The sequence below is a fragment of the Orycteropus afer genome, unplaced genomic scaffold (genome assembly GCF_000298275.1).
Source record: "Orycteropus afer afer isolate SDZICR_OR568_19922 unplaced genomic scaffold, OryAfe1.0 scaffold00717, whole genome shotgun sequence".
Lineage (NCBI taxonomy): Eukaryota > Metazoa > Chordata > Mammalia > Tubulidentata > Orycteropodidae > Orycteropus > Orycteropus afer.
In genome coordinates this window covers 593071-606528 of record NW_006922304.1, presented here as the reverse complement: position 1 = coordinate 606528, position 13458 = coordinate 593071, and the positions used below count along the sequence as shown (strand labels likewise).

Here is a 13458-nt window from a genome sequence, read left to right as displayed (position 1 = left end):
GTTGAAGAGGGTCTGTGCAATCCTTCTGCCTAGTCCGCCATCTTGCCCCGCCTCCCCGTCCTGTCTCTTTAAGGATCATCCTTGTGGCTGTGTTCATAGAGGCCAGGAATGAACTGCCCACAGGGCTTGGAGATGAGGGTCAGGAAAAGGTTCCGACATTATTTATGGTTGTAAAACAAAGTATACTTCTCCCCATCATTGTGTGGGTATGTGTAGATGGGCTGGGACTTCACAGGCAGTTGTGTAACCTGCTTCATTTCGTTCAATGAGATGTCACTGACCTCTTTTCCAGTTAGTATAGATGGATTTGGCTCTTCCTTCTTAATAGCAGCCTGCTAGTTAGCCTAGTGGATTTCCCATAATTTAAATAACTAGTCTTAAGAACTAACAGATCTGTCCTGGAGAAAGTGCAGCCAGAATGCTCCTTGGAAGCAAGAATGGCCAGACTTCGTCTCACCTATTTTGGTCATGTTGTTAGAGGGACCATTCCCTGGAGAAGGATGTCATGCTTGGTAGGGTGGAGGGTCAACGAAAGAGGGGGAGGCCTTCAACGAGATGGATTGACACAGTGGCTGCGATGATGGGCTCAAGTATAGCAGGGATTGTGGGGCTGGCGCAGGATCGGGCAGTGTTTCGTTCTGCTGTACATGGGGTCGCTATGAGTCGGAAACGACTCGACGGCACTTAACAACAACAAACAACAACAACAACAGTCTTAAGGAGATGGTCTCAAGAGATGTTCTTATTTTAAAATGTCATTTATTTTAAAATTAGGCAATATATTCCTATGATTCAAGGTTTAATGAGTACAAAAGAAATTTTGTGAAAATGTGTGTATATACCTTGCTTTTTCTTGTGGCCACCTAGTTCTCACACACACACACACGAGAGCGCACGTGCGAGATAATTATTAATATGCAGCAAATACATGATCTGTTCCCTCTGACAAAAGAGTGTGTGTATGTGTGTAGCTTTGCTCTTGGCTTTTTCAGTGCTCTGGTGGCATAGTGCCTAAGGTATTTGACTGCTAACCAGAAGGCTGGCAGTTCAAATTCACCAGCCACTCCTCAGAAAGAAGACTGGTCAATCGATACTACCTCAGAAGCCCAAGGAGGGGTTGTTGCTGTGAGACAGAAATGACTCTATGGCAGTGAATTTTGTGTTTTTGTGTTTTTGTTTTGTTTTGTTTTGTGTTTTTAATGTACTATACATCATGGTCTTGGATGGTGGTTTGTGCATCTCATGTCAGTACAGAAAGAACACCCTCATTCTTTTTACAACCACACAGTGATCCATGGTATGGATGTGTACCATGCTTTTATTTCCTCTTGACAGACATCTGGACTATTTCTAATATTTTGTTAGTACATGTAGCGCTACCATGAATAACCTTGTACATGTATCATTTCACTCAGTTGAAGGATAAATTCCTTAGAGTGGGATTGTTGGGTCACAGGCTGTTTGCCTCGAGAGTTGGAATGCTACCAGAATTCCTCCCTTGAGGTGATTTCATCCCCATCAGCAGTGTATGAGTGCCTTTCTCCCGCACACCTGCCAGTGGACTGTGTGGTCAGATTGGGCTCTTGGCCAAGTTAGACCAGTTGCCCTTTGAGGAGATTCCATCTCACGGTGACCCCATGTGTGTCACAGTAGAACCTTGCACCACAGGACTTTCAGTGTCTGGGTTTTTGGAAGTAGATTGCCAGGCCCTTCTTCCAAGGTACCTCTGGGTGGGCTCGAACCTCCACCCTTTCTGTTAGTAGCTGAATGTGGTGCCCTCTCGCCAATTTGGTCAATTTAGTAGGTGAAGGAAGGTTTCTCATTGTTGTATTAATGTGCATCCTTATGAGTGAGCCTCTTTTCAAATGTTCAGGAGCCATTTGCATTTCCTTTGTTGTTTTCCTGTTGGGATGTTGACCTTGTCCTTAATTGGTTGGCAGTCTTTACATACCAGAGAATTTAGCTTGTTACCTATAATGTGTCATCCCCTGGAAAGAATGGAAGGCGATGGTACCCTTTTGAGAGTGTGCTGGAACCTACTGGGTGCCTTCAGGATCATTGTGGATTCAGATTGAGGATGGAGGTACATAGGGGCATCTCTGTGTAAATTCTTATTAGCATCACCGTGGGGAATTGGTGGTTCAGTGGTAGAATCCTCATGTTTTGTGGGAGACCTGGGTTCTGTTCGCAGTCAGTGCCCCACAGCCAGTACCTGTCTGTCAGTGGAGGCTTGTGTGTTGCAGTGATGCTCAACAAATTCCAACTGAGCTTCTAGACTAAGACCAGGATGAAAGGACTGGCCATCTGTTTCCAAAACTCAGCCAGTGAAAACCCTGTGGGTCACAACAGTTCAGTATGCAGTCAAACATGGGGGTGGCACAGGGCCAGGCAGGTCAGCGTTTCTCCCCATTGTGCATGTGGCTGCCATGCATTGGGGGCCTACTCCATGGCACCTAACAACAGCAGGTGCCACTTTGCAGGGAAGCTGTTTATTCTGCACAGTTTACGTACAAAGCATAAATACATGCTCCACAAACATTAGCTGTCACCATCATCATGGGATGCGTGAGGGAGCAGGAGTTTGCAGTGTGGAGCAGTGATGGGTGCGTCAGCCTCCCTCTCCCCACCCCCAGTGTGCAGCATTAAGAGCTAAGATTGGTGAGAGATGCAGCACATCTAGCTTCTCTGGATCTGTGCTGGGGAACACAGGCCACACCTGGAACCCTGAAGGTGCTTCTGATGGCTGCTGCCTCCAGAGACACTAGGAGAAGAAGGCTGAAGAAGTTAGGAAGCCCCCACCTAAGAAGACCAGGGTGGGGTGGGGCAGAAGAGGAAGGCTGGGCTGTCCAGGGTCTTCCAAGCTTTTTTCTACAGTGTCAATTCCTCCAGATGGCTTTGCTTGCTGGGGTGCTGCACATGACCTTGGGGGAGTGAGTGCCACAGGGGCCTGTCATACGTGAAGAGGCAGTGAAAAAAAACAAGATTAGAGGCTTTGCTGCGTCAGCTAACTTTGAGTAGCTACTGTTAAGTATCAGCTCCATCCTCCGTGGTATCATTATCTAAGATTGACAAGCGCTGGGAGTTTGCTGTAGCATGTGTAATCTGAAAACCAGTATTCTGCATTATACTCACTTGATTTATTTTTCATGGTAATTTTGAAATTGCAAAAAACATTGAAGGTAGGTGGGAGATTTTTATTCATTAAAAAGCAGTTTGAGTTAAAGTCTGGAAACAGTAATCTTGATATCTTTATTCTTTTTCTGAAATACATTTTAATTGACTGCCAGAGGAAATAATCTTTTGTCATTGGAGGGGGCAAAGAAGTGGGTGTTAACTTTTTTATTGAAAGAATAGAATGCAGTTACATAATTTGGGGAAATTTATTACTACTCTGAAAGCATCTTAGTATAAAAAGATTCACTCAGCTGCCAGTCAGACTCATGGCAGTCGTAGGTGTGTTACGCCATATCTTAAATACATGATAAATTGAGTTTTGGATCCTATAATCCGAGACCAGGAGTTGAGGTGGCACAGTGGTTAAAGCATTAGGCTGCTACCCAAAAGGTTGGCAGATTGAGCCTTCTAGCCACTCTGCAGGAGAACGATGAGGCAGTCCGCTTTCGTAAAGATTTACAGTCTTAGAAACCATGTGGGACTGTTCTGCTCTGCCCTACAGGGTTGTTGCTATGAGTCAGACTCAACTCAGTAGTGGTGGGTTTGGTTTTATAGATGCCTGTAACCTCTGCCTTACAAATGTCAGTAAGCAGGTGCTTTATTATAACTTCGTTGAGTTACATGTGTTTCCTCTGTCAAAAGGAGCCTTGGTAGTGAAGCACTTAGTGGAGCTTGGCTGCCAACCAATAGGTTGGCACTTTGAACCCATGGCTAGTCTGCAGTAGGAAGATGTACAATCAGCTTCCGTAAATCGCCTTGGGAAACTTCTGGGCAGTTCTGCCCCGTCCTTTCGGGTGTAGAGGCATATGAATCGGAATGAACTCCACAGCAGTGGGTTGGGTTGGGTTGGGTTTGAATTCCACTGTCAGTTTAAACTGGCATTGTTGTAGTCTTGACATTCTATATAATGCTTTTAGGCTGTCATTCATGTCACTCCTGCCTCCTACACATTTGACTATCTCAAGATTGTTGTTGTTGTTATGTGCCCTCGAGTCAGCCCTGACTCATAGCAACCCCTCCTTGGGTTTCCGAGGCAGTATCACTACAGAAGTAGGATTGCCCAACCTTCCTTCCGAGGAGTGGCTGGTGGGTTTGAACCGCCAGCCTTCTGGTTAGCAGTCAAGTGCCTTAGGCACTATGCTACCAGAGCTCCTAAGATTATGCTTTAGAAACAAATATGTAAGTATGTGTGTATGTGTCTGTCTGTCTATCTGAGCAATAGACACCCTTGCCCACTCCACCATGAAAGAGCTCTATGTGTTAGAGATGGTCAATAGATAATGCACATTTAGGCAGAGAAAACAAAGCCTGCTTTTATGGGTGGTTAAATTATTATATAATGATAGTTCAGGATAAAAAAATTTAAAGCCACAAATTTGGTTTCAAATAGTTTTGGAGGTAGAGAAAGGACATCTTGTTCCCAAAGTGTTTATAAATAATCTGCTGATAGTTTCATAAAATCTTGATCAATTTCCTGAGGTGAATGTTGCCCAGATTCCCCTCTGTTATCTGTGATGCTATTAATAGCACAGAAGGACCCAAAAGTGTAGAAAGCTTTCCAAGACATGTTTTGTTTTCCCTGTTAAACTAATAGTTAGAGGTTCAAAAATGTGAAGCTTTGATACTATCAGCAGTACCTTTTATCCTTTTCTTAAAAACAAAAACCTCAATGCCTTTCCTGAAGGAGAGATTTTAACATTTGGATTTTAAAATTAAATTTCATATTTTTGTAAAAAGTAGACCAATAAATAACTAACTTAATAACTAAAGGGAAAATATTAGTGAAATAGACTAGTCTTTTGAACAGCCCTCTTCATTTTTCGGTGGCATTTGGGCAGTTCCTGCACGTAACACATTAGTGACCTGCACATCAGATCAGAGCAGTCCCTGTGGAACCCCCTGCCTCGTAGGGCCTGGCTTCTCTCTGGTGTTGAGTACTCCTGTTGCTTCAGTAAAATCTTGTTTCATTCCCCCCCAGTCTCCAGAACTTCTTGTCTTCTAAATGTGTTTCCTCCCAAGTGGCAGGAAAGAGGCAGGGATCTATGTAAGGGGAGGAGGGGGAGGGTGGAGAGGTTTGGAACAGCTAAAAGAGACAAAGTTGTCTGTCAGTTTGTCCTACTGTGGTGGTGTGTTGCTGTGAGGCTTGAGGCTGTGCCACCGGTGTCTCAAACCCAGCAAGGTTGCACATGGTCCACAGGTTTCAACAGCTTACAGACTGAGACAGACTAGGAAGGAGGAGGCGGCTATCCTCTTCTCAAAAAATTGGCCAGGGAAAGCCTTATGAATAGCGGAGAAGTACTGTCTGATACATTACTGTGCAACTTTATGAATAGCCCAGAAACATTGTCCGATACAGTCCAGGACGATAAGCCACTTAGGTCGGAAGGCTCTCAAAATAGGACCAGGAAAGAGCTGCATCATCAGAGTAGAACCAGTCTTAATGATATGGATACGGTAAAGCTTTTGAGACCTCCATTTGCTGACGTGGCACAACTCAAATTGAGGAGAAACAGCTGCAAACATCTATTAATAATTGGAATATGGCGTGTACAAAGCATGAATCTAGGAAAATTGGAAGTTGTCAGAAATGAAATGGAGCGCATGAAGATTGGTATCGTAGGCATTGTTGTTGTTGTTATGTGCCGTTGAGTCAGACCCAACTCATAGCGACCCCTCCTTGGATTTCCAAGGCAGTATCAGTACAGAAGTGGATTGCCCAACCTTCCTTCCGAGGAGTGGCTGGTAGATTTGACTTCTAGCCCTCTGGTTAGCAGTCAAGTGCCTTAGGCACTACACTACCAGGGCTCCTTATTGTAGGCATTAGTGAGCTGAAATGGACTGATTTTGGCCATTTTGAATCAGACCACAATGTGGTCTACTATGCTGGGAATGACCATCTGAAGAGGAATGGTGTGGCATCCATCATCACAAAGGATGTTTCAAGATCTGTCCTGAAGTACAATGCTATCAGTGATAGGATAATGTCCATACACCAGTTAATATAATATGACTATTATTCAAATTTATACACCAACTACCAAAGCCAAAGATGAGGAAATTGAAGATTTTTATCAGCTTCTGCAGTCTGAAATTGACCAAATATGCAATCAGGGTGTGTTAATTATCGCTGGTGACTGGAATGCAAAAGTTGGAAACAAAGAAGAATCACCAGAGTTGGAAAATTTGGCCTTGGTGACAGAAATAACACTGGAGACCGCATGATAGAATTTTGCAAGACCAATGACTTATTCATTGCAAATACCTTTTTTCAACAACACAAACAATGGCTATACACATGGACTTCACCAGGTGGAATACATAGGAATCAGATCGCCTACATCTGTGGCAAGAGGTGATGGAAAAGCTCAGTATCTTCAGCCAAAACCAGGCCAGGAGCTGATTGTGGAACAGACCATCAACTGCTCATATGCAAGTTCAACTTGAAGTTAAAGACAATTAAAACAAGTCCACAAGAGCCAAAATATGTTCTTGAATATATCCTTCCTGAATCTAGAGATCTAAAGAATAGATTTCATGCATTGAACGCCAGTGACTGAAAACCAGAAGAATTGTGGGATGACATCAAGAACATCATCCGTAAAGAAAGCAAGAGGTCATTAAAAAGAGGAGAGAAGAAGAGAACACACAGAAGAGACACTGAAACTTGCCCTTGGGCAAAGAGTAGCTAAAGCCAGTGGAAGAAATGACAAGATAAAAGAGCTGAATAGAAGATTTCAAAGAGCACCTTGAGCAGACAAAGCCAATTACTATAATGAAATGTGCAAAGACTTGGAGTTAGAAAACCAAAAGGGAAGAACACATTAGGCATTTCTCAAGCTGAAAGAACTGAGGAAAAATTTAAGCCTCGAGTTGCAATATTGAAAGATTCTATGGGTAAAATATTGAATGATGCAGGAAACCTCAAAAGAAGATGGAAGGAACACAGAGTCACTGTACCAAAAAGAATTGGTTGATCTTCATCCATTTCAGGAGGTGCAATATGATCAAGAACCAGTGATACTGAAGGAAAAAGTTGAAGCTGCACTGAAGGAATTGGTGAAGAACAAGGCTCCAGGAATTGACAAGATACCCAGTGAGATGTTTCAACAAACAGATGGCCCACTGGAGGCACTCACTCGGTTATACCAAGAGAGTTGGAAGACAGCTACCTGGCCAACTGACTGGAAGAGATCCATATTTATACCCATTCCAAAGAAAGGTGATCCCACAGAATGTGGAAATTATTGAACAATATCATTAATATCACTCGCAAGTAACATCTTCCTGAAGGTAATTAAAAAATGGTTACAGCAGTGTATTGACAGAGAACTTCCAGAGGTGGAAGCTGGATTCAGAAGAGGATGTGGAACAAGGGATATCATATCTGCTGTCAGATGGATCCTGGCTCAAAGCAAAGAATATCAGAAAGATGTTTACTTGTGTTTTATTGACTATGCAAAAGCATTTGATTGTGTAGATCCACAAATTGTGGATGACATTGAGAATAATGGGAATTCCAGAACACTTGATTGTGCTCATGAGGAACCTGTACATTGACTAGGAGGCGGCTGTTCGAACAAAACAAAGGGACACTGCATGGTTTCAAATCAAGAAGGGAGTGCATCAGGGTTGTATCCTTTCCCCATACTTATTCAATCTGTATGTTGAGAAAATAATCCGAGAAGCTGGACTATATGAAGAAGAATGTGGCATCAAGTTTGGAGGAACAATCATTAACAGTGTGTGATATGCTGATGACACATCTTTGCTTGCTGAAAGTGAGGATGACTTGAGGCACTTACTGATGAAGATTGAAGAATAAAGTGTGCAGTATGGATTGCATCTCAATATAAAGAAAACAAAAATCCTCACAACTGGACCAATAAGCAGCATCACGATTAATGGAGAAAAGATTGAGGTTGTCAAAGAATTCATGTTGCTTGGTTCTGCTTTCCCAGGCTAGCTTCCTTTATGGGATGGTTGCTATGGAAAGACACATTTGAATTGACTTACAAACATCCACTGTATCTATTTATCACCCCTGGCCCTGCCTACACCAGTCTCCTCATCTTTGATACTGGCACCTCCACCCACCTAGCTGCCTAGGTGAGGAAACTAGACTTTGGTGTCTGTTGTACTATGAATGGTGTCTCCCCTGCACCCACCCACAGGGTTGCACAGCACTTTCATACAGTCCCCAGGTGCTGTTAAGTCCACATTCTTGCTCTCTATTGAACCAGACTGCTTTTCCCAGACCAGTGTTCAGACCTTGGCTCCAGCCACTGTCCCTGTTGCCTGGTAGTGGCCTCCTAAAGGGTCTTCCTGCCTTTGCCCCATCATCCCCTTTCCTGCACCCACCGGTCCATTTTCCCCACTACAGCCAGAGTGATTGACCAGGGCACACAGCTGGTGGCGGCACTCTGGTGCTCGGAACCCCTCCGTGGCTCCCTATTGAGTCGGAGTTTCCTATTGTGGTGTGTGCTCTGAAGGGAGGCAGGCGCGGCTGCACCCTCATTGCCTGGGACACAGCAGCTGCTCAGCCAGGATTGGTTGACTGAACATGTGAGCCTTCCACGTTGGGGAGTACCCACGTTTATAGTACTATTTATTTAATTGTGTGTGTTGTGTGATAAGTCTGGAGAAGTGGAAGTTGTTAACTCTTGCCAAAGTCTGCCGTCCTTGGTGCCATGTGGACAGATTTGGTTTGATCAGTGGGCAGGGGTGAATGCAGGTGAAGGTTGGTTTTAGCAGCATGGGACCTTAAATCAGGTGTAGGCTTCTGTGATGTCTTAGTAACTCACCTTGGTTGTCCTCAGAGCATTCACCCGTTCCGTGCTTCTCTTTTCAGTGGTCTGAGTACTACTGTAACATTGGAGTGTGGTTCTAAAACTTTGCTGATTTATTAGGTGAAAAGGACAGTTTTTGGATCTTAGGAGAATTACAGAAGACTTTTTGGGGAAAAAATGTTTCTATACCCAGAGTAGTATATGTTGAGAGAGTCTCAAAGTGGAATGCTTCCTTTCAGGTGGTGATAAATGGAGGTGCCACGTCCAGCGGTGAACAGGACAATGAAGACACTGAGCTCATGGCAATCTACACTACGGAAAATGGCATCGCAGAAAAGGTACCCCTTCCTATCGCTGCCCTTCCCGCTACCCAGTGCTGCTGCCCTAGAGCCTGTACCCTGTTCCAGGGCACAGACTTCCTTCATTTGGGGTTTTGTCTCTATACTCCTGAGTGGGTGTGTGTCTGTGAGGGTATCTTCTCTTTATCATGGACGTTGAAGGAATGATGAGTAGAAGTTCCTGGTTTTTAATTAAGGCGCTCTGGTGGCATGGTGCCTAAGGCATCTGACTGCTAACCAGAAGGCTGGCAGTTCAAACCCATCAGTTACTCCATGGAAGGAAGATGGGGAAGTCTACTTCTGTGAAGATTTACCACCTTGAAACCCAAAGGGGGTTGCGGTGAGTCGGAATTGACTTGATGGCAGTGAGTTTGGTTTGTGTTTTTGAGTTTTCAATTGCCTCAGTGGAAAACTGAGGAAGGGGAAAAGGGAAAACCATATCGGTAGAATTGTCTTATCTAGATATTGCCGGGGTCCCAGAGGGGATTGGGTAAGAGCTTCCAGTCTGTTTACCCAAAAGCAAAGATGAGAAGGCAAGGAGGGAAAGGGCAGCTAGATCAATGGAAACAGAACAAGCAGAATGGAAATAATGAGAATGCTGACACATTGTGAAAATTGTAACAATGTCATAGAACAACTAGTATAAAAATTGTTAAATGGGAACCTAATTCATTGTGTAAATTTTCACCTCAAAACCAATAAAATATTTAAAAAAAAAAAAAAAACACACCAACAAACTTGAGGTCTAAAGTGAGATCTGGGTATAGATTTCAGATCCTGAGGGAGTTACTTAAAGCTCTGAGGGCATCAGTTTCCTCATTTGTAAAATGGGAATAAAAATAGCAGCATCTGTCTCAGGGTCCTTTTAAGGATTAAATGCAAAAACATGTAAAAGCTACTAGCACTGTGCCTGTTACATATAGATGGGCAGTAGATAAACGAAACCAGTAAGTAGTTTGTTTAGATTGTGGAAGTGCTTGGACAAGGCTCTTTGACCAAAGCAGTGGAAATCACACACTGAGGTGGGAGAGAATTTTGTCACCTATTCTACCTTCTTGAAGGGTCAGTCTCTGTGGCTGTATTTGTTAAGGCAGTGAGTGCTCAAAAGGGTCTGTATGCCTTTTTTTCTTCTCTTTGGTTGTGCCATGGTGCCCGGCATATGGGGAGAGTTTGTAATAGACGTTTCCAGATTGTACTGCAACCCTAAGACTCCTCAATTTCATTTGAGTTTTATTTGATAAATCATTAAAATGTACATCTACTGTGGAGGCTTACTAATTTGAACAACTTACACAGTGAAACCTGTGACAAAAGCTGGAACTCGATGGAATCCTTTTCTCTCTGGGTCTCGTAAGTTTTCCGCCTTTGACTGGGTGCAGTCTCACCACTTTTCTATTACCCACTCATTTTAGTGGAAAATATTTGCATTTTCCTTCCCTGACAGGTTTCTGCCTTAGACAGGTTCCAGCTTTCACAGATTTTACTGAATAATGAGACATTTTATTCTAGAAGTGTCTGGTGTAATCAGTAAAATGATAAAGACCAAAGAGAATATATTGAAGTTTCCAAATAATAATCAATCAAAGTTATATGTTTTTGAGTTTGCTGTTTTTCCTTTTTGGTGGTGGCAGGTTTTTGTTACTCCGAAGGACAATTCCAGGCAGGGAGATGGAAATTTTATTTTTGGCTGTCTTCACCAGTATCACTACTTTTTTTTTGCTGCTGCTGCTGGACTCTGGTAGAAATTTTGAGTAGGCTAATTAGAGTAGACTCCACCAAGATAGTGACACTCACGCAGTGTTAGATTCCAAGCTGCTCTGCAGAGCACGGAGGCTCAGACCACAGTGGGCTGGTGTGTGGGCTGTTGATGTTGCCTGCCGTTTGCACATGATCCTCACACTGTCTCACCCCAGTATTCAGGCAGCTGGCCCCCGCTTGGCCTGAGTCTCAAAATTCTGAAGTCACATTTTATAGTACAGCTCCTCTCCACAGACTTTATTGGCACCACACTCGATCCTCAGCTACTGAGCTTTTAATCTCAGGGTTACCAGAATGTCCAGGATACTGACTTTCTGCTCTGTTGCCTGGGAAACGACAGTCTTTTTTGAATTGATAATGAGCATTAACACTTTGGGACTTTTTTTGGCTGTACCTTTTACTGATAGTGATGTGTTTGCAGGAAAAGGTAATCTAGCACATTTATGCTAGTACTTTTATACTAGGCATGTATTTTTGAGTGAAAAAGTGTCTCTTTGTCTTAACATTAATTCATTTGCATTTCCTCAAATATTAATGAGGTAAAATATCTTCATATTTTCCTGGCCATTTTTCTTGCTCTATGAAGTGATGTATACAGTGAGGAGGAGCTTCTGTGTGTTGAGTGGTGGCCACAGACCAGACCCTGGGCGGAATTCTTTATGTACTCACTGTCACGTTTAATCCTCACAACAACCCTATTAGAAAATTGCTGTCACCACCCCTATTTTAAAAATGAGAAAAAGTGTATTTTTTCAGTCCTATCCTGTCTTGAATTTATGCAACAAAATCTTAGCACTCGAAGAGGCTGCCCTTTGAGATCACCCTTTTCAGATGGCATTGAAAGGCTCTTTGCCTCAGCACCTGACTGTGAAATAAGAATGGGGCATTCAAGGGGAGACAAGGCCGGGGCCTAGAAATACTGCCCTGGTAATGTTCTCCCTACTCATGTTCTTTTCCTAATTACAGTAAGCTGTGCATGTTTTTGAACTTGTAACATATTCATTTTATTAAAAAATTGCCTTTCCTGGGGTCTCTTGATACTCTTGAACCCCCATATGGTAAACTCTGCCTGTGACAGTAAGCCAGTTTCATTGTGGGAATCCCATAGCATGATACAGCCCTAGGGGTCAGCCTGCTTGTGTTCAGGTCCTGGGCAAGTCACTCAACGTCAGAGAGCCCCCAACTCTTCATCTGTAAAATGGACTCATGACATCATATCCCAGGAGAAATGGAGAATGTAAAATAGCATGGTGCTGGAATTATAAACGTGAAACTCGTTTTATTAACAAGTGTATTATGTATGTATAATCTCACTGCAATTGAAAAAGAAAGGAAAGAGGGCATGCAGTTCTTAGGAAGTAGAGGAAGCCATAATGTGAAAATAGTGGTTTAGAAACTAGTTAAAGGAGTCTCCGTGTGAAGATCCCATGTAGTTTATCATCAGTCTTTTGCTGCCTAGTGTTTCAACTGCATAATTCATAGTTATCACAAGGTTTGTTGAACAAAAGATAAAATAAATTTTCATGATTTTGAGGTTTATGTTTTAATTTAAAGACCCTCCCTTTTTTTTTTTCCTCACCTTTCAGTGGCCTTTCATTGAAGGTACTAACTATTCTTGAAAAATAAGGGTCTTTTGAACATATTTGCTTAATAGTAAATGGTCCAAAAGTACAGAAAGAAAAAGCTCAAAATGTGGCCCCTGCATTCTCACCGGGTTGTCTCCAGCGGCTGGCAGTCTGGTGTGTGTCTTTTACACACTTCCCATGTGTGCACACATACATGCCTGTGTCTACCCGTGATACTGCAGTTGTTTGTGTACATGCAGAAAGTACCCTATGCATAATGCATGTCTCACCAAATCAAGAAATATTTTTGAGATTCTTTTTATTTAAAAAAATTAAATTTATTTTACTTAATTTCTTAGATGGATGATATATTCTCATGGTTTTAAAAAATCAAAACATATGGAATGGTCCATAGTTAAGTGTCTCCGATCCAGCCAGTCCTAACTTACCCCATTAAAAAAAAGAAGGAAGGAAAAAAAAGTAGTTACTGTTACTTGTTTCCACGCTAGTCTGTCAGTTTGTGGGACTGTGTTGGCTTGTGTGGTGCTGTGTTAATTGGTTTGTCAGATTTCTTTCCACTGATTGGGTTTCTTTCCACTGATTGGGCGCATACAGCAAGTTTGAACATACATTCTCCCTTCTCTTCTCCCTCCTTTCCACAGATTATACACACTGCTCTGCATCTTCATTTTTTTCAGTTACTGAATGTATCTTGAAATCTTTCCCCATAACTACATAAAGAGATTGCTTATTAATATTTCTGTAAAGCAGCAGTGGGGCCCATTGTATGGATGCATCACAGTTAATTTAGCCAGTATCCCACTGATGGGCTTTTTT

General features: G+C 42.8%; 1 protein-coding gene across 1 annotated transcript in view; it reads left to right on the top strand.

Moving 5' to 3' along the window:
* SLC23A2 (solute carrier family 23 member 2) overlaps positions 1-13458 on the top strand; it is a 119108-nt gene that overhangs the window by 49361 nt on the left and 56289 nt on the right. Inside the window, exon 2 of the mRNA XM_007957214.2 lies at positions 9200-9298. Coding sequence (XP_007955405.1) covers positions 9200-9298 — 99 coding nt within the window. The remainder of the gene's footprint in view (positions 1-9199; positions 9299-13458) is intronic.